Here is a 25291-nt window from a genome sequence, read left to right on the forward strand (position 1 = left end):
GGGAGGAGTGGGTGGGTACTCTAGATGAGGAGGATTGGCGCGATGCTCTCATGGCACCCAAGACGGTGACCGCATCAGCCAAACTCCGTCTGGTCCAACTATACTATCTGCACGCAGCCTACCTGACCCCAATACGCCTCCTTCGGGCGGGCTTTAACCAGAGCGCTTTCTGCATGAGGTGTGGCCATGACCCGGCTGATGTTTTCCACATGGTATGAGCTTGCCCCTATTTGGCACGGTTCTGGGGTGACATTGAAGAGGAGCTCACAGAAATATTGGGGTGGGAAGTCCCTCATGACCCACGTCACTCTCTCCTTGGGATTATGGATGGGCTGGATAGGTCTAGAAATGGAAAAAAAAAAATCAATACGGCAATGATAGTGGCTAAGCGAGACATAGCTGCATCCTGGAAGTGTCCTGATCCGCCTCGCTCTGGGAAGTGGCGGAGGGGGGTGGATTGGTGCGCTACGCAAGAGAAATCCATGTACGAAGCGCAAGGGTGTCCCAAAATGTATCGCAGGGTATGGGATAAATGGTTGGGGGCCATGGGATAGTCAAGCGATGGATATAATTTGCATATTTACTTGTACCTTAAGGGGTCGAAAATCATGGAGGGTTCATGTCTTTGGCCATGTGTGGCCATCTTCACTGTTTAATGCTGATTTGCTGATGCTGTTTAATGTCAAAATAATAAAATTGCTTATAAAAAAAAAATAGACCAACATTCTCAATTTTACTAGTAAATTGGAGGGATTTAATGCAAATGTATTACATATTTGTGATTTCCATCAGGATAATGTTTAAACCTCGACTCATAAAGTACAGTCAAGAATATTGTGTAGTGGTAATATTGTCAGATCAAACAATTTTTTTAAAAAACAAGGCAGCTCAACCTTGATGCATTAGTATTGAAGTAGGTCCCCAAGCATCCTCTATGTAGTACTGGGGAAAGGACCACACACAGGGGAAATGAAACCTGGGGAAGTAGGAGCGAATTGGAGATAGGGTTATAATGTGGCACGACAGTGAGAATAAATTAGGGGAGAAAGTTCTGGTTGAACAGAAAAGGATACATGTAACGGTAAAGTGGCAGTCAGACACCTAAATAGAGCCTGTATTAAGTGTCTGGAAAGCCACCTTGGCGTTTCAGTGGCATAATTTTCACCTGCCTTTGATATATTTGTGATAGATTTCATTTTTGTTAACAGACATTATTAAGAATGTATGTCTCATTTAAGTAAACTAAAACTCAAGCAAAATCAAGAAAATGTACCTTGTAAGTCCATGTGTTCCTCTGTATTTGCACCCAGCATGTTAGCAGCAAGATTATTGACCATATTCAGAATGGCATCTAGTGACAGAAGTGGAAGGATTGTAAGAACAAGATTTTTCAGTTTATGTGGGTATCAAATAAAAAAATTCTCTATCAAAGGTTTTCATTTGAAAGTCTCAAGTGCAGCCTTGGAAAGTGCATGCAAATTAACAAAGAAAACAGCTGTAATCAATAGTTTCAAAAATAAATTTCAGGGTCAAGTCTAGCCTCAATGGATTTGGGAAGGACATCCCCAAAACATACTAGTTAACTCATCCCCTTCTCATTGCCAAACAGCCTCAGATTTGAATACATTCTAAAAGTTCTGGCCCTCAATAGGTGATGCAGGGATGTTTAGCATATCAAACACAAGGAGATGATGGACGGAACGCTGAAACTTTTCAGATACTCACCCCCAGTCACAGATCTGGGTTTAATCCATCATTCTTTAGCTCACTCCGCCACCCCAGTTCAGACATGGCCATATGCAAATCAGTCTGACCCTGTGCCTCATGGGAACAGTCCAGCCCGAACTGCCAAGCCATGTCTTCCCTGGACCGGACACAAGCATCCTGGGACCGGTTTCTAGCTAATCAGCCGTCATCAGCCAGGCTAGCTTGAATCCAGTGGCAAAGTGAGCAAGGGACCCACGTCTGGGCATACCCTGCCAACTTAGGGCAAACAAAGCAAACACAAGGAGATGATGGACGGAACGCTGAAACTTTTCAGACACACCCCCAGTCACATATCTGGGATATTTAACATAGCCTTTCTGATCACAGTTGAACAAACCCGGATACTATTCGATAACAATTCTTCATGAACATTTAAATGCACAACTTGACTATATATTAAAATCTTTAAATGCTAAATACTGCCAGAAATAAAAGTATAAATATTTCTACTAAGAGGATTTAAAACTATTTCCAACACAGTGATGGTAGAGAAATCATTAGTGTCAAAAGACTATCACTGAGTTGATGTTGGTTCTTTTTAGGATATGTATATTGAATTAGAACTAAGAAAAGGGTATCAAAAACATTATCCAATGAGAATGAGAAGCTTCTCACTGCTTCACTCCCCCACCTCCAAAACGGTGAATGGGCACGTACATTGATGAACGTGGCGATGTAACTAGATAGACGCAATAAACGCTTGGATGAGTGGGGGGGAAGGATGAATGACGGTTCGGGCATGTGTGGATGAATGAATGCATACATAGGTTTCGGTATGAGATGGATGCATAGATATTGGATGGAGGAATAGAGGAATGCTTTAGTGGAAAACTGTGTAGATGGAATGACTGAAGTGGTTTTATTGGTGCATAAATGAAAGCATGGTTATGGCTGGACAAACACTTGTACATGTGGGTGGTGGTGGTTGGATGAATGTATGTCAAGGGATGAATAGATGGATGCCTGGGTGGAGATGGTCAAACGGATGAATGCATGTGGATGCATGCCTGCCAGCACATTGAAGGTAGGGGTTTGGATCAATGCCATCCCCTTCGCGACAAACTTCCCTTCACAGAACAGATCATGGACATTATCTCGGCTAATGCGGATTTCCAGGGCACTCAGATCTTCCTGGGAGATTTCAACCTCCACTGGAATGAAGTAAATGTGGTGGTCAATAGCCTTAAATCCTTCCTAATTGACCTCAATCCAAATCTGTGACAGCCCTACTCATATCAAAGGAGGTACCTTAGATCATGTCATTGTTAAGCCCAACTCCATCCTACTGGATTCAATCCTCCCATGTGATTGGACAGACCACTATTGCATCACCTTCCTCATCCTGGAATCGGTAAGAGCTAGTAGAGCCCAGCCCAAGAACCCAAAACAGTTGAAAAGAGGTCTTCGGAACATCAACTCGCAAGACCTGCCTGCTCTCTGCGATAACATCCTGCCCTTCCCCCCCGAAGATGTTGGATGTCCACTAACTTATGGCCCACTATAACCACTCAATACTTAATGTACTTGACTCAGTTACACCACTACAGCTTAAAAGAATGTCCTCTAAACTCTCCAAACCATGGTTCAATGAAAGTCTTAATTCCGAAAGAAGAAATTTAAGACTTGCAGAAAGGCTGTGGCGATCCTATTCCTCCCTTGAACATCTCTGCCACCTGAGATCCCTGAGAAGCATATACAACAAACGCATCAGATGCTCGAAGGCCATCTTTTTCAGAGCTCAACTAAACCAAGCAAAAAACTGTTTGACCACATCAAGTCCCAAGCTAACATTCATCCTAACCTCTTGTCACTGGGTCAAGGGACATTGCCGAACTGTGAAATATTCGCTGATTTCTTCACTGATAAGACTATTAAGATTGAAACTGTATTATGCTCTACCCGGGATCACCTGTCGATCAGTCCACTGAGCACCCTCCGTCTCCCAGATCTGGATATCAATGACCCGGCGCAGCCCTACCTCCCCAAAAACAATGCATTCTGAAGTCTGTCCCAAACCTTTGATGAATGCACTATATGCAAAATGCTGTCGACTTTGAAACCTTCCAATCACTACAACGACCCTCTGCCATCAAAACTTTTTCCGGAAGTGAGCTCCTCCTTGCTAACACTTTGGACTACAATCGTCAAAGCATCACTTCGGCAAGGTGTTATTCCGGATGGCCTAAAATCGGGTCAAGTTACCCCAATTCTAAAGAAATCAACTGCTGATACCACGGACCTTCATAACTTTCGCCCAATCTTGAACATCCCCACCTTGGCAAAGCTCCTGGAGAAAGGTGTGCCCGCCCAACTCTGTAACCACATTGACTATTTCCAACTCCTGGACAAATGCCAATCTGGTTTCCGCCCGGGCCATAGTGCCGAGTCTGCGGTAACGCACATTGTCGATGATGCGCTAAGAATGTTGGACCATAATTAGTCGTGCCTATTGATCCTTCTTGACCTTTTGTCAGCATTCGATACTGTCAAACACGTTAAAGTAATTGACCTCCTGGAACACAGGATGGGGCTGTCTGGCCCCGTTCTAAACTGGTTTTCTTCGTTCCTTCAGAACAGATACCAAACTTGAAGGTGGACCAATCCTTGTCCCACCCTGCACCGGTCAGCCTGGGGGTTCCCCAAGGTTCAGCACTTTCTCCCACGCTCTTTAACTTGTTCATGGAGCCTCTGACAGAAATTCTGAAATCATCCGGCATTCCCTATTACATGTATGCAGACGATACCCAACTATACCTGAAGACCGCCTCCCCGAGGACATTCAGTCCTTCAACTCAGTCCTGCTGGAAACACAAAGCTGGCCGACACGTTAACCACCTGAAGCTAAATGCTCTAAAACAGAATTCCTCCTAATCTCACCCCACAAACAATCTCCGGTCATAGAACAATGGTTGAATCAGCTTACTGCTCTCAACTGTAGACCTCGTGGATTCATCATCCTCTCTGGGTATAATATTAGATAAAAGTCTAAACATGCAGAAGCACATCAGTTCCCTCAACAAAGGAGTGAACTTCCAACTCAGCACCCTAAGGAAACTCAAACCCTTTCTCCCTGATCATGACCTAAAGGTTGCAGTACAATCATTAGTGATCTCAGAGCTGGACTATGGTAGTGCAACGCTTTGCGTCTTGCCCAGAGTGAAAACAGTTTCTCTTAGGGTTACCCTCAATTCTGCTGCTAAGCTCATAACTGGCACTAAAAAATATAACCATATTTCACCAGACTTGAGGACCCTGAATTGACTTCCATACGAAGCTCGAATACAGTTAAAAAATGCATGCATGGCACACAAAGCCATCCACTTCAATATCCTGCTATACCTCACTCAGAAACTGGAGCTCTCATGTTGCTCGAGAGCCTCCAGAAGCGCCAGCACCCTACTACAAAAATTCAAGAAAAAAAAAAAAGACCTACAATCGAGCCTTCTCAGGTATGGCTCCGAGGATCTGGAACTCTCTTCCTCCCGAAGTCAGGGTGAACCCTTCCACTGTCCTCTTCAAAAAAAGAAGTCAAAGGGCTCCTGATGAAGAAATGTCTGCCTCAGTCTGGCTTCTCAATTTGATTTTGGGACCATAGCCGTTGACTTTTAGGCCACATGCCTGCTTACGAGAATGTCGAAAATTTTTAGACTGAATTTTTCGCTGTGTTGATTCTGTTTTGTTTGATTGTACCATTCATGTAAAGCGCTCTGATGCCCTCGGTGGTCATGTTTGTGCTATATATCGTGCTATATAAAACTTTCTAAATAAAACTAAATGCACAATGTTGTGTGCACTGGTGAAAGAATGTATCTAACCTGCAATAATCAGCTAAATTCTGTGATCAGCAACTTAGATTCACATCTCTGCTGCAATTGCATCAACCATACTGGCTGCATGACCAGGACTATAACTGGATATTGCAGGATGCAAATAGTTCTCTACAACAGGTATCTTGCATGAGCCAAAACAGCTTTAGAACAACACCTCACCGTATTGTTAAATTGCTTTTTAGGTAGAGTTTGCAGAGCAAACTGCAGAAGCACAAGACAGTCACAGAGTTCACCCCTCAAGACTCAATTCCCTTTGTACCAACATCACTACCTCCTTATTTGCCATTATCTACCAGGTTTCATAAACAAAGACCTGACAATACAAAATCTTTAACAATGGTAAGATCATGATGAAAAGTAAAAAAAAAGACTCCACCTTGTTTTGCTTCAAATCAATCTCCCACACCCTGAAAACTAAAGTACAGTTCTCCCATTACTTGCAACAATACATCCTCAGGAACACCAGACCTGGCCAAAATCTCGATCCTATCTCAGGATAGCCCTCAGCGACTTAACACAAAGCCTCTCAACTCAAGGTAAAAGTATCCCCAATGTGTCTCCCACATTTAGGGCCTCCACCATTATCACAGAACCAACTTGAACTTTGGACTGGGGAGCAACACCAGCTCCCAATTTGACACAGAGTGCTAAATCGGTGAGCCAAGATGCTTCCACAAAACGCAATGCATTCACCTTTCAGCATTGCATCCTCCCTACTTGATGTAACACCAGGCTTGCAGACAGCCAACCTGCTCCTAAAGATACATCAACAAACCCCATCTCTAAATGCCCACTCACACTCCATAGCAGAACCTAATCAAAATACAACAATTAGGTCTACCTCAAGTTCATCAATCATCATCTCACAAAAAATGGTAAAAAAAAACACCAGTCTGCTCCACAACAAACCCACTACCACAATGTAATTAAAACCCTGGGATGTATGCCTCTAACAATTTCTTTCAATTATCCTCTCTTTTAAAAAGGGAAAGGAGGAAGAAATGTTTCTCAGCAGCATGGCTACAGCTGTATTTTTTTTAACCGAATGTTTAATTAATATTGTGTTTAACTAGGCATTTTATTGTTTAGCTTTGTTGTAAAGCTTTCGCTCCAGTTTGAAAAGTGTTCCGGGATCCCACAGATGGGTGGGACAATTCAGTGTTTAGGACTATTAACGAAGACCCTTAGACAGAGGGTTGCCATTTCAAAATAAACTATGGGTGAGAAGCAGACACTAAACACAAAGTGCTGTCAAAACAGAATTACTCCTTTCTCATCAAACAAGAAATACAGTCTCAATGACGACAGGATTAACAAACTTCATAGGATTAGCTTCAACACCAACATTGTCCACTGATCCAAAATCTGAGTATTCACACTTCAGGAAATTCTCAACCTGAAGCCTCAGACACAGTAAGCTTTTCATTGCCAAAGGTAACCTTAAGAGGGCAGTCAAATCCCTGGCACAGCACGGCTAACACTTGTTCTGCACGTCTGACTGCTGGCAAGTATAGATTTCTCCACATTATCCTCTTACATGTTTGTTTCAAATCGTTACAAGAGTCTTTCAAAAGGTTATCTTCAGAAGCATGATGCACCCTTAAAACAACTTGCCTGATATTTAAGGCCATCCAACTGAAGCTTTCCAGCATTCCATGCAAAAAACTGAAAATGTCAAAAGGGTCGCCAACATTTAAGAGATAAGGTAACCTCAGGTTAAAAGTTCCCCAGTTCAACAAAAACTGAAAGAAACCCAGATCATTTGTAACTCATGAAGCAAATGCCTTACCAACACAAATAAGGCAGGTGCCATCCGTGCCCCTTTCTGAATACTTACATAGACTTGTCAATTGTTTGCGATTGTGATTGCTGTTTATAATCTTTACTTTTTGTCCTGCTCTGATGCCCGTTTTCCCTGAGGCTCGATAAAAAAGTTACTTACCTTCAATAATGCCGTATCTAGTAGAGACTATCTAACAGTGGATCCAGAAAATCTTGAGCAGATCTGTGCACGGGTAGGTGGTGTTGATCAGCTATGCATCAGCAAAAGTGCTGTGCATGGTACATAGGGGTCACCTCAGCACGCCAAGATCAATTTCTTTGCATGACATTTCCGTGCCAGAAGCACAGAGCCGCATCAGAAGGCTGATAGACCAGTGTGCGGTTACTAAGGACCTACAGGGACCTTTCCATGCAGAAAAAAAGCTGTTTTCAGAAGCATGGAGGTTGGGAGGGTCGGAAAGTAATCTGCGACTTGATAGACTCTCTACCAGTTTAGGAGTTACCGAAGGTAAGCAACTTGTTCACCTGAGACTTCTGGCTGCAGCGTCCTTACCTTAGAATGGGTACCAAAGCAATACCTCCCTAAGGGTGGAACTGAAAACAGGTTCAGACCAAAAAGGCAAAGTGCCAGTCGCTGCATACCTGACTGTCAAGACAGCAGTATTTTGGTAAACATGTGCAAAGAAGCCCACGCTGCAACCTGACCAGTGTCCAGGGTGGGGACTCCCCAATCTAAACAGTCGTCCCAGCCTTGGCTTTGGTGTAAGGAGCCTGCAAGCCCTTAGGAGGTTGCTTCTTGGCCACAGCACAGCAGATCTTCACAAAGAGCACAATCCATCAGGAGATGGTCCGTTTCTGCACAGCTTTCCCTTTCTTTGTTCCAGCAAATCCTACGAAGAGTTATTTATTCAAATGGTGCAATCGATGTAGAACAGTAGCCTTTTTAGGTCTAGGTAATTAAGTCTCTCTTCCGCCATAGGAGCATGGGGCGGAGCGAAGAAGGTAGCAGCGTGATGCTTTGGCCGACATGGAAAGGAGCCCAACGTTTGGTAGGAAATCGGTGCGGTGCACAGAAATAGTTTGTTTGTAAAGAAGTTGGTGTATGGAGGGTGTACAGAGAGTACCTGTAGCTCGCTAACCCTCCTGACCGATGTAATGGTCACCAAGAAGACTGATTTGGTCGTCAAGAGACTTAGAGGGCCAGCTACGATAGGAAAAAAGTACAACAGGTGACTTGAACAGGGAGTGCTAAAACAGCAACCGTAAGAACGCAGATATGGCCAAAACATACACTTTAACTGTGCCCAGAGCACAGCCTTGCCGAGCTAACAATAAAACAAACAATACCTCAGACAAAGATGCAAAGACAGGATCAACATGCTTGTCAGTGTACCAAGCCACAAACTTGTCCCGACACAGGCATATACAGTGTTTGTATATGGACGCCTGGCTGCCAGTGCGACTTCACAGACTTCTAAAGGGAGATAAAAAATTGTCAAATGCTACCACTCAGTCTACACACATGAAGGCAGTGTGTGCTCACGATCTGGTGTAGAACCCTGCCCTGTTTCTGAGACAGGGGATCTTTGCAAAGGGGCACCCTGATCGGAGGGCAAATGCTCAGCAGTTCAGAATATCATAATCTATGTGCCTAATCTGGAGCCACAAGACTGACTTGGGCCCGGTCGTTCCTGATCTGTTTGAGAACTCTGGGCAGGAGTGGTATCAGCGGAAATTCCTGAGCTCCACTCAAGATAAGGCAAATGCTACTTACCAGTATGCATCTGTTCTCGGCATGTAGAGCTGCAGAGTCGCACACTATGCATACGTCGCCATCTGGGGGTGAGCCCGGATGATTACACTTTGTTGTTGTCCTGGAAGAAGTCTTTGTAGTCACGAGATAGGGGACTCCTCCTATGGACAATAGTGTGCATGGGCATCGACTCCATCTTCACATTGTTTTTCGCGATGAAGGGAAATGATGGAGTTATGTGTTAACAGAAAGAGATATCCATGTATGGTGTATCTAAGTAAGATAATACTGGAACAGATAAAGGTAGCTGGGGAGGTGGGTGGGCGTGTGTGACTCTGCAGCTCTACATGCCAAGAACAGATGCATACTGGTAAGTAGCATTTTCCGTTCGAGGCATAGGAGCTGCAGATCACACACTATGCATAGATTGCAAAGTAGTTCTCTCCCTTAGCGGCGACCACCAGTATCTGTTGCAGTTATCTGAAATAGTGTTTTGAGTACAGCCTGGCCCACACTAGCTTGTTGCTTTGCTTGCACATCTACATAATAATGTTTTGTGAATGTGTGCGGTGTAGACCATTTAGCTGCTTTGCAAATATTATCTAGTGGAATGTTTCTTAAAAATGCCATGGATGCCCCTATTTTGCGGGTGTAATGAGCCCTAGGGGGAATGCATAAAGTACATTTTGCTTTGTGGTAGCAAATTTGTAAGCATTTTACAATCCGCCTTGCAATACCTGTTTTTGAAATGGGACTGCCTTTGTGTGGTGGAGAGAAAGACACAAAAAGCTGTTTTGTTTTACGGAAGGACTTTGTCCTGTCAATATAGTAAAGAAGAGCTCTTTTAAGGTCTAGTGTATGAAGAGCTCTTTCAGCCACTGTTGTAGGTTGGGAGAAGAATACTGGCAACTCAACAGATTGACTGAGGTGGAAAGGTGAAATGACCTTTGGCAGGAATTTTTGATTAGTTCTTAGAACCACTCTATTTTGATGTATTTGTAAGAATGGTTCTTCAATTGTTAGTGCCTGAAGCTCACTTACTCTTCTGAGTGAAGTGATAGCCACTAAAAAAGCGACTTTCTATGTAAGAAATTGTAGCTCACATTTGTGTAGGGGTTCGAACGGAGGACCCATCAGTCTAGTGAGAACAATGTTTAAATTCCACACTGGTGAGGGTGGTACCCTGGAAGGAATTATTCTTTTGAGGCCTTCCATGAAGGCTTTGATGGCTGGAACTCTGAAAAGCGACAGATGTCTGTTTTGAAGGTACGCGGCTATAGCAGCTAGATGTAACCTGATGGATGTATATGCTAATTGACATCTGTGAAGACGCAGTAAATAGCATATAATCCGCTGGATGCAAACATCTAGTTGGTTGATATTGTTATTGTTGCAGTAGATAACAAATCTTTTCCATTTGGCTGCATAGTAGGCTCTAGTAGTGGGACGTCTAGCTTGTTTGAGGACGTCCATGCAATCAGGCGGGAGGTTTAGGTAGCCAAATTCTAGGACCTCAGGAGCCAAATGGATAAATTCCGCTGCATGGGGTCCAGATGCATGATCTCTCCATGGTTCTGTGTTAAGAGGTGTGGAGAGAGGTGTAGTTTTTGATGTGGTATCACTGAGTTGTAGTACTGTGGTGTACCACGGCTGTCTTGCCCAAGTTGGTGCGATTTAGATGAGCGTCAGTGAGTGCTGCTGCATCTTGCGTGCCACTAATGGAATGGGTGGGAGAGGCGGAAAAGCATACGCAAAGATGCCTGACCAATCATCCATATCGCATTGCCTTTGGACAATGGGTGTGGGTACCTGGCGGCGAAGCTTGGGTATTTTGAGTTCAGGTGTGTGGCGAACAGGTGTATGTCTGGATGTCCCCACCTTTAAAAGAAGGGTTGAAGAACTTGTGGATGCAGTTCCCACTTGTGGATTTGTTGTCTCTGACGACTTAACAGATCCACAACTTGATTGTGAACTTCTGGTAGATGTTCTGCTAGGAGGAAAATGTTTTGAGGAATGGCCCATCTCCATATGCTCTGCGCTAGCTGTGAGAGCTGTAAAGAGTGCATCGCCCCTGTTTTTGTAGATAGTACATGGCTGTCATGTTGTCCGTACAGACTAAGACAGCCTTGCCTGAGACATGACTTTGGAAAGATTTTAGGGCTAGGAATATGGCTAGTAACTCCAGATGGTTGATGTGGAGTAGCTTTTGTTGAGGTGTCCACCTGCCTTGTACTGTATGGTCTGATAAATGGGCTCCCCAGCCGGTGAGTGATGCATCAAGGAACGGTCGACCTTTGGAAAGGTTTTTGGTGTTCCACCACTGCAGAGAGTGATGTGTTCGACCGTCTACCACAACCAGGTCTGTTAGCTGACCCTGGGCCTGGTTCCATTGGCGTGCTAAGCATTCCTGTAAGGGGCGATTCTGGAGTCTTGCACGTGGTAGTACGAAGATGCAAGAGGCCATCATTCCCATGAGTTGCATGAACACTCGAGCTGGTAATGAGTGTTGTGGTTGGAATCTTTGTACAAGAGCTTGCATGCTGTTTATCCTGTTTGGATTGGGGGTTGCAAGTGCTTTGGAGGTGTCTACTGTGGCACCTGGGTACTGTTGACAACGGGACGGCTGGAGATGTGACTATGTCTTGTTTATGGTGAACCCGAGTTTGTGTAAGAGCTGAATATTTTGATAAGTGTGCTGTATACGCTGGTGGTATGACTTGGCTTTTATTAGCCAGTCGTCCAGATAGGGGAAAACATTAATGTTTTGCCTCCTTAAATGCGCCGCTACTGCCGAGAGGCATTTTGTAAAAACTTGGGGGGGCTGTGGTGACTCCGAATGGGAGGACTATGAATTGGTAATGCTGACCGTCCACCGCGAACCGAAGATACTTCCTGTGAGCTTGGTGAATGGGAAAGTAGGCATCCTTGAGATCTAAAGTGGTAAGAAAATCGCTTTGTGTCAACAAAGGAAGGAATTGTTGCACAGTGACCATATGGAAATGGTCTGATTGAATGTAAAGGTTTAGTGGTCTGAGGTCTAATATGGGCCTGAGAGAACCGTCCTTCTTTGGTATGAGGGAATAGAGTGAGTAAACCCCTGTATTTTGGTGATGCAGTGGAACTGGTTATATTGCATGCTTTTGTAGGAGCGCATTGACTTCCTGTTTCAGTAGTGTTAGATGTTCTTGTGACATGGGACGCTGTCTGGGTGGTATGTGTGGAGGAGTTGAAGTGAGCTCCAGACAATAACCTGAATTAATTATTTGTTTTACCCACCTGTCTGTTGTGATGATGTTGCAGACAGGTAGGAACTGTGATAATCTCCCCCCGACCGGAGTGGAATGGTCTGGGGGGGAGGGAAGGGAAGTCACTGTTTGGAAGTGGAGGCAGTATGAGTGTTGGTGCCTCTACCTCTGGTATTATTGCCTCTTTAGCCTCCTCTGTAATATCACCTGCCGGGTGAGGACTGGGAGGGTGTTTTGAAAGAAGAGGAGGCGTTGTCAGTGTGGAAATTTAAGGCCGTGTCTCTGTAAGAGGAGCGACGAAAGGACCCTCTAGCAGTTGGGTTTGCAAGGCTCCCACTGACTTTGCGATATCAGTGTCTTTCTTTATATTTTCTAAAGATGTATCGACACTGGGTCCAAACAAATGCTGTTGATCAAAAGGCTGATTTAAAATAGTGTTTTGCACCTCTGGTTTAAATCCGGAGATATGCAGCCATGCATGCCTACGCAAGAGCAGACTACTATTCATTGCCCTAGAGACTGTGTCTGCAACATCCAGAGCACAGCGAATGGAGGGGGTTTGTGATAATTTTACCGTTTTGAATTAGATCGTTAGCTCTGGTTTTATACTTATCAGGGAGATGTTCCATTAGGGTCTCCAGCTCATCATAATGAGCCCTATCATACCTTGACAGTAATGCCTGTGTATTGGCAATCCTCCAAACATTAGCCGCTTGGGATGCCATCCGCTTCCCGGAGGCATCTAATAATTTAGACTCTATCGGGGGGGGGGCAATTTCCTCTTCTTAGGCTGCAGTATTATTTGACCTGTTTTGGGGTTTTGTAGAAGAGTCTTTTGCAATGGGTCCGGCTTAAAAAGCTCTTCATCAGCAGTGTCCTTTTTGGGAATGGACTTTTTCGGGTCCGAGCGTTTGTTTGGTGTAGCTTTGAGAGGTGTTTTTAGCTCCTTTTGCTCCGTATCTTTCTTTGGTTGGGGACCGGAATCTTTTTTCGGTTTGGAAGGTTTAGGTTCCGAAGATTTCTTCGGTACCCGTTGTTTAGGTTTCGGATGTTTTTTCGGTCCCGGTTGCTTCAGGTCCGAAATGTTTCTCGGTTCTGGCTGCTTCGGTTCCGAGAGTTTCTTCGGTAGGGGTTGTTCCGAAGATTTTTTCGGTTCCGGGTGGCTAGGTTCGGAAACTTTCTTCGGTGGGAGTTGTTTCGGAACTGTAACGTAGTCGAAATGGTGGGAAGGTTGACTCGAGCCCGAGTCACCTGAAGGTTTTATTTTCATCTTCTTTGCCGGGCCAGAATGCGGGGCGAGAGAAGTGGTAGAATAGCGTCCACCTAAGCCCGAGGGTGAAGCGGTTACCATAGCCTTCTCCGACATGGAGGTTCGAGAGGGGTCAGTAGGGTCGACGTCTGTACTTACGACCCATTGACCTGCCGGAATACTGTCGTCATCGTCTGCTTCGTCATCGTACTGCTGATCATCTTCGGAATCGGGGTCTTCGGCTTGAGAGTCGATGACCAACTGTCTCTCGGTGTCTTCTGACTCCTGTTGATCCGGAGTCTCTGGGACGATGTTGTCGACTGGAGGTGCTAAAGCTTGAGCCATGGCCCTTCGAGCCTGTCGATCTTCGATGGTGGTCTTAGACTTGAAGGAGATGCAGGCCTGGCAGTGTCGACTTTCGTGTTGAGGCGACAAACAGAGGTTGCAGTCTTGGTGCAGATCAGTGTGGGGGAATTTGTGTCCACACTGAGGGCACTTCTTGAAAGATGTCCTTTCCATCGGCTAAGGGCCAGATGGAGCAGGTGGGCCCGACGGCCCATGTGGACAACCGGAATCGAAATATAGGTTTTAAATGATGCGCGTCGAAGAGGGATCACGATTGAAAACAATACAGACGATAGGGTTATGGATTGCGCATCGAAAGGTCGATCAGTAACGAACCCAACCGGGAGCACAACAAACACATCCGAGCCCGATGGTGGAAAAAATAATCTGAAGATGGAGTCGATGCCCATGCGCACTATAGTCCATAGGAGGAGTCACCTATCTCGTGACTACAAAGACTTCTTTCAGGAGAACAACAAAGTGTAATCATACGGGCCCACCACCAGATGGCGACCTATGCATAGTGTGTGATCTGCAGCTCATATGCCTCGAACAATGAATTTCAGAGTGAGAACCACCTTGGAAACTCCAACATGCAGAAGTTCTGACATTGCACATTCTCAGCAGTGGCGAATAGATCTACCCAAGGTTTTCTCAAGTCGCAGAAGAGACCTTACACCACCTCCGATGGAGACACCAAATCTGAACCGCAAGCCATTGCAGCTGAATTTGCCCACTCTGGCATTCAGAGAGCCTGCAGGTTTTGTGCGGCCAGAAATACGTCCCGACGTTCTAGACATGTCCAGAGAAGAAGCGCCTCTTAACACAGGGTCCACGACCCCACCCCGACCTGCATGTTGCAATACCACATGGCCGTGGTGTTGTCCATGAACACCTGAAGCAGCCCCCCATTGATGGAAGGAAGGAAAGCTTTCAATGCCAGGTGAATGGCTCTCAACTCCAATAGGTTTATGTGGAGTTGAGACTCCGCCGGAGACCAGAGTCATCTGATCACCACCTCTCCCACATGGGCGCCCCAACTCAGAGGGGACACATCTGTCACTACTGTGAGACCTGGGTGGGGAAAGGTGAGCGGTCTGTCACTGACCCAATTGTGGTTTGTCAGACAACACTGTAGGTCTTTCGCAGGGATGATATCTAGACCAGGTCGAAGAGATTCCCATGATGTTATGCCCACAGGGACTTAAGGTCCCACTGCAGAGCCCACATATGCTAGTGGGCATGTTTTACCAGCAGGATGCAGGAGGTGGTGAGGTCCAGCAGCCTCAAAGTCAATTTCACAGAAATCCAGGATAGAGGCTGACACATCGGAATCATAGCCTGAATTTGCCAATACGGAGGACAGGCTCAGAAGTGACCAGAATGGCTCTGATGAAAGTGAGAGTCTGAGAGGGTGTCAGGTGTGACCTCAGCACGTCTATATTGAACCCCAGCAATGCAGGAGGTCCGCCGTAGTCTCGAGGTGGATGACTATTGCCTGGGGCGAGCGTGTCTTCAACAGCCAGTTGTAGAGGTAGGGGAGATTGAAACCCCTGAACTCCGCAGATAGACTGTAACCACGCCATAACCTTTGTGGACACCATGAGACACACTGGTAAGACCAAAGGGGAGCACAGCGAGCATAGTATGCTTGTATGCTCATTTAAGCACCTAGACGCCTCCAGATATATGCTGTGCAATACAAATTCTTCATTTAATTTCAGTTCAAAGTGCTCATACCCAATGTGAATCGCAGGCAACTCCTGTGGGCAGTATATGGAAGTATGTGCCATGCAAGACCATCCTGTCTCAAGGGCCCAGGGCAGACTGGAATTGAGCCAACGTGAGCATTTTGAATTTGTCTTTTTTCAGGAAGTACTTCAGAGGGCGCATGTCCAGAATAGGACGGAGGCCTCTGTCCTTCAGCACAGCAAAGTAGCGGGAATAGAAACCATGACCTTCTTCTGATGTTGGCACCCTCTCAATAGCTCCTTTGGCTAGAAGAGCCTGCACATCCTGACACAACAGCGAGAGGTGGTTCTCCACCAACCGATGGTGACATGGGCGGCTGGGATTCCATGAATAGAAGTGCATAACTCCGCTGAATAATTTGAGTGACCCATTTGTCCGAGGTTATGGACTATCATTGGGGCAGGGAGTGCTTGATCCTGCAGCTGACCTGGTGTCTGTAATGGTGAGAGGATATGCTGAAGGGGTTTGGAGGCTGTGGCTGTTGTGTGGTGGTGAACTGGGCGGATTTCTGGCCTTGGGTCCCAGGAGGCTTATGGGAACTGCATCTGCGGCCATGAAAGAACTGAAGAACCTGTTAGCAATGGTGGCTGGGTGGAATGCACACGGTTGGTAGCCCCTACTGCAGCCAAGGAGCGGGCTAAAGGTAGAATGGGGCTGGCTTGGGGGTATGGAGAATCCCAAAAACCTGGTTGTGGCCCTGCTGTACTTCAACCACTCGAGCGCTAAATGTGCCTTATGACCAAATAGGCAAGTGACATCGAAAGACATCTCCATAAGGAATGCCTGGGCATCCACTGAAAATCCATGTTGACCTCAGCTAGGCGTGGTGATAGAAGGCCACCGACGAAGCAATCAATCTACCTAGCGAATATGTTGTGTCTAGTATGCAGCATATTGTGGATTTGCAGTGTCCCTGACTTCGGCAATTGCCTGGGACAGGATAGCTTGGGCTTCCTCCGAGACCATAGGCAGCACCTGCGCAACCACATCCCAAACTGTGTGGGAATACCAGCTCAAGAGGCACGCTGTCCTCACTCACCGCACTGCACAGCTGGTCGAAGGGAAAATGGATTCCCTATCTGGTGGAATAGTAAGGAAAGTGCCTGGGTTAACCTTGGACATGGAGGCCTGGACGACCAGACTCTCTGGAGTGGGATGCTGGAGGAGGAAAGCTTGATCCCCGGGAGTCGAGCAATGGCAGTTGGCAATCATCCTGTGGCACAGGAGCTCTCCAAGTAGTACATCAGTGACAGCTTCATTAAAAGGGGGGGGGGGGGGGGGTAGGTTCTGTGGGGGCTACTCCAGCTTGAAGCACCTCTGTCATGATGTTAGTCACTACTATGGCAAATGAAGATCGTTCCTCCGTGACCACATTAGGAGGTAAAACTACACGAGTGTCCAGAGAAGTGTCTAAACCACTGGCATCCACCAGTTCCTCATGCCAGTTATACTCAGCGAAGGGCTCTTCCATGGGGAGTGGATAACCAAAAGGATACTCAGATCTGCCGTAATCTTATTTCCCAGGCTTGTCAATAAATAGAGGCACAGTCTACGACCCATAGGGTCTTGGTCCAGTCGGCAGCGAAGTCGACGTCGCACTCTACCGGTCCAGCTCCGTATCTGAGTCTGGCATGATGATGGGGTCGGCACCACAGAGAGGTATAACAGTGCCAGTAATGGCGCCACTGGAACGGACTTGGGGAAGGTCGTAAGCTCACCACTGGAACCGATCCAGATTCAGGAACAGTTCCAAAGGCCCAACTGGAGCAGAGGGTGAACCCGCCAGTGGCAATCCAGTTGGGGCATCTGCCGTACCTATGGGGCTTGAAGGCGCTTCAGATGGGTTAGCCCACCCACATATGAGGTAATTTGCCTCAAAACGTTCTTTGAGCTGGGTGGGGGTCACTCCAGCAATGTGTGGTAACGGGCCTAGATTTGTGGCTTCATTCCCACGCCTCATCTGATGACTTGGGCTGGCTTGCTGAAGTTGAAAAACACTTCGACTTTTTGGATCTCTTTTTCTTGTGCAACTTAAAAGACCAGGATTTGGAACGCGACAATGACTAGTGGGAACAACTATGAGAGCGGCCCGGGACATACCTCGCAACCGGGACCTGGAGTGGTGCGGAGTCGTCGAGTTTCGGGTGACCAGGAGCTTTAAGGCACGCTCCTGAACTGCCTTAGGGTTTATCTCCTGGGCAGGCCTTGAGCCATGGCTGGCTAGTTTGCTACAAGCACAAGCAAACTAGGTGGGGGTCTGTCACAGACATCTGCCTTTGACAGGAATCACAAGGTTTTAACCCCACAGATCATTTAGGGGACATCTCTAACGGACACTGGGAGCTTAGCTCAAAAAGAATTTCGACAAAAAGAAAGAAAAAGAAAAGAACTGATGTCAGCGCACTGGGGTGGCACCTGTATAGGCACTGCGCACACCACTTCCGGTACAGTCAACAATGCGGAGTCGATCGATGCCACTTACCACTATGCAGAGGTACTGCTTAAGATTTTCCAGATCCAGTCTGATGCATGGGGAATACTCTAAGGAAAGGAATCTGCAGATAAAAGTCTCTATCAGATAGAACCTTTTACTGTCTTTCATGCTAACAGAGTTGTGTTACTCACATCCCACCTTATAACAAGCAGTGGCATAGCCAATAGGTCTCGCTTTTGGGACCTTATAAGTATTTAGTTATGCAGCACAATATCCTTGGGGCAACAACATCAACTGTTGCATGGCTAAACCCTTATAAGGTAGAAAAAGGCGAGACCTATTGGCTATGCCAATGCTTGTTATTAATGTGAAGGACAGAATCGTATACTAATGACAGCTTATGGTGGATGGACACTGCAAGAAAAGTAGAATGGTCATCAGAAATAGTGAAGGAGAATATTTTGAAGGATCAGTGTTTTTACAAGAACTCGATACCAAGCGAGGAACTAAGATAGAGAAGTTGAAGGAAGGTGAATGGGTGAAAGTCGGGAAGGTTGATAAGTTGCCTAAAGGGGAAAGTAAGTACGCAGAATCCTTGAGAGTGAAGAAGTGTTCACAACATTCTGTGAGGTTGAGTGATAATAGTGTGTGGCATATAAGTCTGATGGTAAAATGCAATTAGACCAATGGTGAGGAAATGGCGAAAGGAAAAAAAATGGATTGTATGAGATTGAATGGTTGTAGAAGGATGTGGTGGTGGAACATGAAAATGATTTGGAAGGATTGCAGGCAGAAAGGAGAGCCTCTGAAGAGACGGATGAGGATCGGGGGAGGAAGGTATTAGGATGGAGCGCACTAGCTGATTAGGAAGGATCATTCACATTCTGAAAAAATAGATTAATTCTTTTATTGAAGTAGAATGGTATTCATTATTGATCCGTGCATAGTTTAGCATCATTGAATAAAACTATTATTGTGATATCATGCATAAGTATACCTAAAGGAACTGGTTTATAGTAAGATTTTATGCCTTTATTTAGGAAGGTATTAATCTACATTTTAAGTAACATTTAATACAGCTCAAGTGTTTTATCAATGTTTTTATTGGGCTGATTGTTATTTTTGTTTAGGTGTATAAAGAGGAAGGATGTGTGGTGTTGCTGCCTGCGTGCAACAGAATGTGTGAGGTTATGATGTAGAATGGAATGGGGGATGTGAGAAGGTTCTGTGGAGGGCAGTTGGAAAAGAAGGTGTGTGCTAGGAAGGTGCGCTTCCCTGCTGCTGCAGAGCTGAGAATAAAGGAATTATTTACTCTTTCTGGAGAGTATCTAAACTACAGAAAAATTCTAGCACTTACGGCAGAACGGATAAAAACTCAAGTTCACCAGTATCCAAAATCACTAAATGCCGCATGGAGTTAGAAAGTACCTGGAGGGGTTTCCAAGAAACTAAATCTTAGACAGCAGGCTGACGGCACAACAGGATCTACATTTGAGCCATGGATGCCTGCATAGCTCAGTATAGACCTAGTCCACTGCATTTTACATTTCTCAGGCTCATATCCACTAATATGCAATGCTCCTTCCTGACCCTATGCCATTTCAATTTGCCTCAACTCCCAGAGTTTCTTGAGAGCGAAACTGAAGATTTTGCAGCAAACACAAAATGCTCGGCGCAACATAGGAACGAAAAGAGGCTTAAGGGATAAGCGCTGCCAGTGTGCGCTTTACCTTGCTTACTGTAAAAACGTCTGCATCTGTTCCGCCTGTGCCAACACTTCAAATAAATCTGAACTACGTTTCCATAAGCATTACCAAAGCTGTTAATTATTTTTCTGCTATTAAACGGTATTCAAGTTGATTTGCCTAGAAACATACTTAACTGGTATTGTGTACGAGAATAATCAAGATTCTCAAACTTTCCAAACCATCCATTTTAGTGATACTCCCATTACGTTTTTAAAAAGATTTTAAAAAAGCATAAAAGGTTGTTTTTCCTTCTTTAAAAAAAAAAAGGTGACTGCGGGAGTCAATTTGAAAATAATAAGCCATGATCAACAGGATCTCCTACTAAATTAATTCCAACAGCCAAAATTTCCCCGAAATGGATGGAAACGTGGAGAAAGAGCTAAGAATTCTGAAACTTTGTAAGTGAAAGACAGCACAGTTAACCACTGGTTGCAGGAATGTGTATTGAATCTGCACGTCACAAGTACTTGTAGTTACATGTGCTTTGGGGGACGGCCCACTTTGGAGCTGGGAAACCAAGGTTCGAGTCTCAGGGCCGACTTCACATCCTGTGATTCTGGGCATATCACTTAATCTCCCCGTGCCTACCAAAAAAATGAATGTGTCCTTGTGTAACGTAATTGGTGCCCATGTACAGCGGTCCAATACCTTCGGGTCGAGTTCGCGCTAGATAAATCTGCACACAAAAAAAAAAATTGAAACCTGACTTTATTGGGGGTGGGAGGTTAGGTGCGTGTGTTTATTTTTCTTGTTTAAGCTACAGCCTTCCGAATAAGGGTACGTGTGAGTTCATATTTACTTTTAGGCACGAAACTACAAATCCCTTAGTTCAATGTGGTCCTTGTCTACCTTATCACGCATACATGGGGACACGCGACAGCTCATTTTGGCTGCGATGATTCAGGCGTTCATCTTTCCTTTTCTGCTAAGTTATGTAATAATATCAACGAAACACCGCCAACAGATATTTCTGTGCACTACACAAGTTTAGTATTTTAACTCTCCGGAGTACTTGGGATGCAGCAGGGAAATGCTGTAGACATATGTATCCTTAATAAGATATCTAAGATGGTACAAGATGTAAAATATTGTTGCGATGCAAAAATTAAAAAACCAATAAAGTATGTTTTAAAAAAATAAATAAACTCTCCGGAGTGGTGTACAAGGCAGTACGGAAAAAATAACAGCCCGTTTACATAGAGCATACCTTGCAGCGCCGTCCTCTTGTAAAGCCCTGCAGGGAGCACAGTGATATAAAGCACTGCTGGGGGCGTTGTCTAACACGCCAGGGGATAAAACGGATAATGTTTGGGAATGAACATCCTGCACTTTAATGAGAAGACATGGTAGATGAGAATGCGAAGGGGTGGATGGGTGACGGGAATGAGCGTGAACATGGGTGGGTGAAAGGGTAAGGACGTCGGTGAGGATGAATGGATGAATGCGTGGGAATGAACACATGAGTAGATTGATAGATGAACACGCGGGCGATGGGTGGACCAGGCAATGGTATGTTGATTTGTGAATTAAGAATTAAAACTAAAGTCCGTGTGAGAAGAGAGGGGAGGTCTCCCCATATTTTCTACAACGTCCAGGGCAGCCGGGGGACGCCAACTAGAATGGCTGTACTTGCATAAGCAGCAGCAAGGAAGAAAACTATTGTACTAAACCAATGCAAGGAATTTAAGTTTGGATTTTTGTAAAGCCCTGCGGAGAGCACAGTGATATAAAGCACTGCTGGGGAGAGGCACGCCTCCGCAGATCAGGGTGTCATTTAAAACAAGACGCGCGAAAAGGAAATAAAAAGACGCGTGGCTGTGAGACACGCTCTGTGGTGGGGGAGGAGCGAGGCGCTTGGGAGAGCAAGCGAGAGGAAAGCCAGATGGCGCCTGATCGGGCGCTGAAAGCTGGCGGCTGCGCGCGTAACCGCAAGCGCTAGGCCACAAGCAAAAGCTGTGGTAGCATTTTCAGAAGCCCAGTTACTAAAAGTCTCACCAGAGCAGCGCATGCGCTGGCTCAGGCGAGACCTAAAAAGTAGCATCTGACTTTCACATAAATCAAGCTATCGAGCTATCTACATTCTTTCCTAATTCTTCCACACCTTCAGCAAGGTCATTACATTCTCTTGACCTTAGAAGAGTATAAAAGTTTTAGTTCGATAAGACAAAGGACATGGGAAAGAAAACTTTTTTATCAATTACAGTCACATTAAACAAGTGTTAGCTACTCGAAAACAAATAATTGTTAGATGGATAGTAGCTTGCACTTCACTATGTAACCAACTTTCAAATAAACTGTTATCAGGGAAACCTAAAGCTCATTCCATAAGGGGGAAAGCTGCTACTGCTGCATGGTTTAGAAATCATCCTATTGCAGACGTCTGTAAAGCTGCAACATAGAAATCTATTCACATATTCACTAAAAACTATTATTTAGACACCAATACTGAATCTAGGGTGGGGCAGAAGACTCATATAAATCTCTTTAAATTATTTTACATGAATAGAATTGCCAGCAGCTATTATTAATACATTTGGTAGGTTTTTAGGTAGAGCCTAGTGCAGCGCGCATGAGCTGCACTATGGGAGGCTTTTTGTGAGGGCTCAAAACTTCAGAGACTTCTCCGTGTGGGTCTGGCAACTCCCAGACATTCTATTGGTCTTCGCGTGTGACTTTCAATAATGAAAGCACGCAATTGGCCAAAGATGGGTGCATGTCCCGCCTTTTCTCTAAACGTTCCCTCCAACGGCGTTTGGGTCTCGGGAGTGAGCCGCGGCACGCAGTCTGGCAGCTGCCTTTCTCCCTTGTTGTTGTGCATCATGTTACTAATTAAATACAGCGCAGTCGCTTTCAGTTTCGCGGCCGGGCTTGCTTTTTTTTTTTTTTATTGTTTCCTGCCCGTCGCAATTCTGTATTTATTATTCTACATACATTTAATTTATCGTTCTGAGATTTGTTCCTGAGCCTGTTTGGAATTAGATCGCATGATGCTGCGGTAAGTGCTGTGTTGTCCAGCGGCCGCCATGGGCTCTGACCCGGTTCGGTAGTAATCGGAGCTGCCAGGTCGGTGCCTCCATATTGGCCACACAGTTGTCACTTCTCGCTGTTAGATCGAGCCCACAAGCCAACCGCTTGGACATTTCTCCACAAGTAAGATGCCTTAATGATTATCCAGGCACTCCACTATTTCTGGTCCAAGGGAGTTGTCACTTTCACCATGCAAACTCGCTAACCTCCACTTTTATTTTAAATCTCCTTTCCGACTGCTTTGTCCTTGTGCCCTCCACAAACACCAGAGCGCTGCTAAAGGTGAAGAGTTTATTTGTGTTTAGGTTTTCATCACTCGAACTCTCACAAACGCCCCACCCCAGAACGCCGTTCTTTTTTGGAGGTCTTCTAGTGATGCCCAATACCTTAGCAGATGGCAGCTACTATTACTCCCCCTTGCTTTCAGTTCAGCCAAGCCCTGGTAAGGAGGTAGGTGCTGCTCTTTACCCCTCCCCCCCTTTATGTAGCATGCCTGGCTGAGTTAATACCTAGGCTGTTTCCTGCCTGCAGCCTGCGGACTATATTTTTCAGCCAGGCCTCTCTTCGGCAAAAATGTCCCCCGTTAAGCCAGACACATCTGCCCAGCCTCGCCTTCATGTTAATTAGACACTGGAATGGGGGACTGACCCAGCAGGTCTCTTACATAAAGTGCCCGGTCTGCTAATCCTCCCTCTGCATTCCGTGTGCAGAGCATCACCCCCTTAAGGGCTGATATCTCCCGGTGCAAAATTAACGTTGCCTCCGACACAGTAGTTGCAATAAGGGAATGATCGGCATTGAAAAGATAAAGTGTTTAAACAATGGTTTATGGCACATGGACACTTTTGGGTGCAAAATGCATCCTCGTGTCTGAAATGGACACATACACACATTTTAGCGCCGTATGCTGGGTTCATCTTTGTCTCTTTATTTCCTGTAACGTGTGGGCAGGCATACTTGCATCACCATTCTATCTCTTACTATTACAAGGGCACTACATGTCCCACCCGCCCTTCTATAGTAGAATACCTGACCCTTGCAGCTTCTTCACTCTCTTGTGGCCTGTACAAGCCCATCCTGGCTTGATTGGCGGCTCTCACTCCCCCGTTCACTAATGGCATGTGAAGTATCAGTAGATGTTGTAGCACCCCTAATAATGTGCTGCATGGCCAAAAACTTACAAGGTCCCAAAGGCGAGACCTATTGGCTATGCCAATGCTTGTTTAATATGCACATTCCTGAAAAAATAGACATTTTAGGCTTCCATTCAACAGATTTATTCAGACGTTTTCATGGACAAAGGCATTCTTTAATGTTACCATAAAAATATAGTATGCAATAGTGTTCCAGGTTCCACGAAATTTATGCAGGATCATTCAAGCGTTTATGATCATCAACAAAGATCCTCTGAGGCAGAATCTCAGTTTCAATCGTATATATTTTAGAACCAGAAACGTGTTCAAACTCTGTGATACAGTCAAACACTTTTGAGAGATTATGGGTGGTAAATATAAAACAATAGATGAATGCACGTTCATGATTTAGGAGCGTGTCTCCCTTTTTGCACTCAAAAGTAAATGTTCAATTCTTTTATTCAAATAAACAAGTTGAACGTTGGATTATCACAAGTTTCTTCTTTTATTTGACTTTGCTATTAGATATTTCAGTCATACATTTCCTTTTGTGAATTCCGTATGTAAGCTTGAATTACAAATTTATTCCAGTTGCCTGGTTGCCCAATGCATTTCAGGCTATAGGAGCCCTTCATCAGGGGCAAGCTGTAAAAAAGGAAACAAGGAATCAGCCTATTGCTTGATGTGGAGTGTATCAATTTTACCCGACCGGTGACTGTTACGTGACTATCGTGCTATATCGAACTGTGATGACTGTGCTCCATAGTGATCACCTGTATCTTTCGCAATGTGAAAAAAATAATAAACATGAATCCAAGAGTGAAAATTTACCGCGTTAACACCGTGTATAAAACAGGAGCCAATATGATGTGAAAGTTTTAAAGTGGGTTTGCTAAAAGAACCATCTGTGTGGTGTAAACGTCTGAATCTTGAATGTGTTCATTGACATTTTGTTCATAAAAAGTTGAATCCATAATAACCAATGCTCCTCCTTTATCCGCTTGCTGTATGGTATTTTCTGATTTTGATGCTATTTGTCGAAGTGTTTGTTGTTCCTTTTGAGTTATATTGTTATTTTTTCTTCTGGTATGGTAAGATATTTTTCTCAATTCTTTACACACAATGGTTTCAAAGGCGTCTAATACTTTATGGCTGGTTGGAGCCATGTGTGAACTCTTATTGCGAACTCCATTTAGTGTATTGTTGCAAGGTTTGTAGGAAGCATC

At 45.1% G+C, this 25291-nt stretch overlaps 1 protein-coding gene across 5 annotated transcripts in view; it reads right to left on the reverse strand.

Moving 5' to 3' along the window:
• The window catches only part of SUCO (SUN domain containing ossification factor), a 580289-nt gene that overhangs the window by 178915 nt on the left and 376083 nt on the right, over positions 1-25291 (reverse strand). For all 5 annotated transcript variants that reach the window (XR_014960616.1, XM_085601647.1, XM_085601645.1 and 2 more), the window contains one exon: positions 1274-1351. Coding sequence is in view for 4 of the 5 variants with exons in the window: in XM_085601647.1 (XP_085457773.1) it covers positions 1274-1351 (78 nt within the window). In the remaining variant the exon portion in view is untranslated. The remainder of the gene's footprint in view (positions 1-1273; positions 1352-25291) is intronic.

Source organism: Triturus cristatus, chromosome 4_2 (genome assembly GCF_964204655.1).
Source record: "Triturus cristatus chromosome 4_2, aTriCri1.1, whole genome shotgun sequence".
Lineage (NCBI taxonomy): Eukaryota > Metazoa > Chordata > Amphibia > Caudata > Salamandridae > Triturus > Triturus cristatus.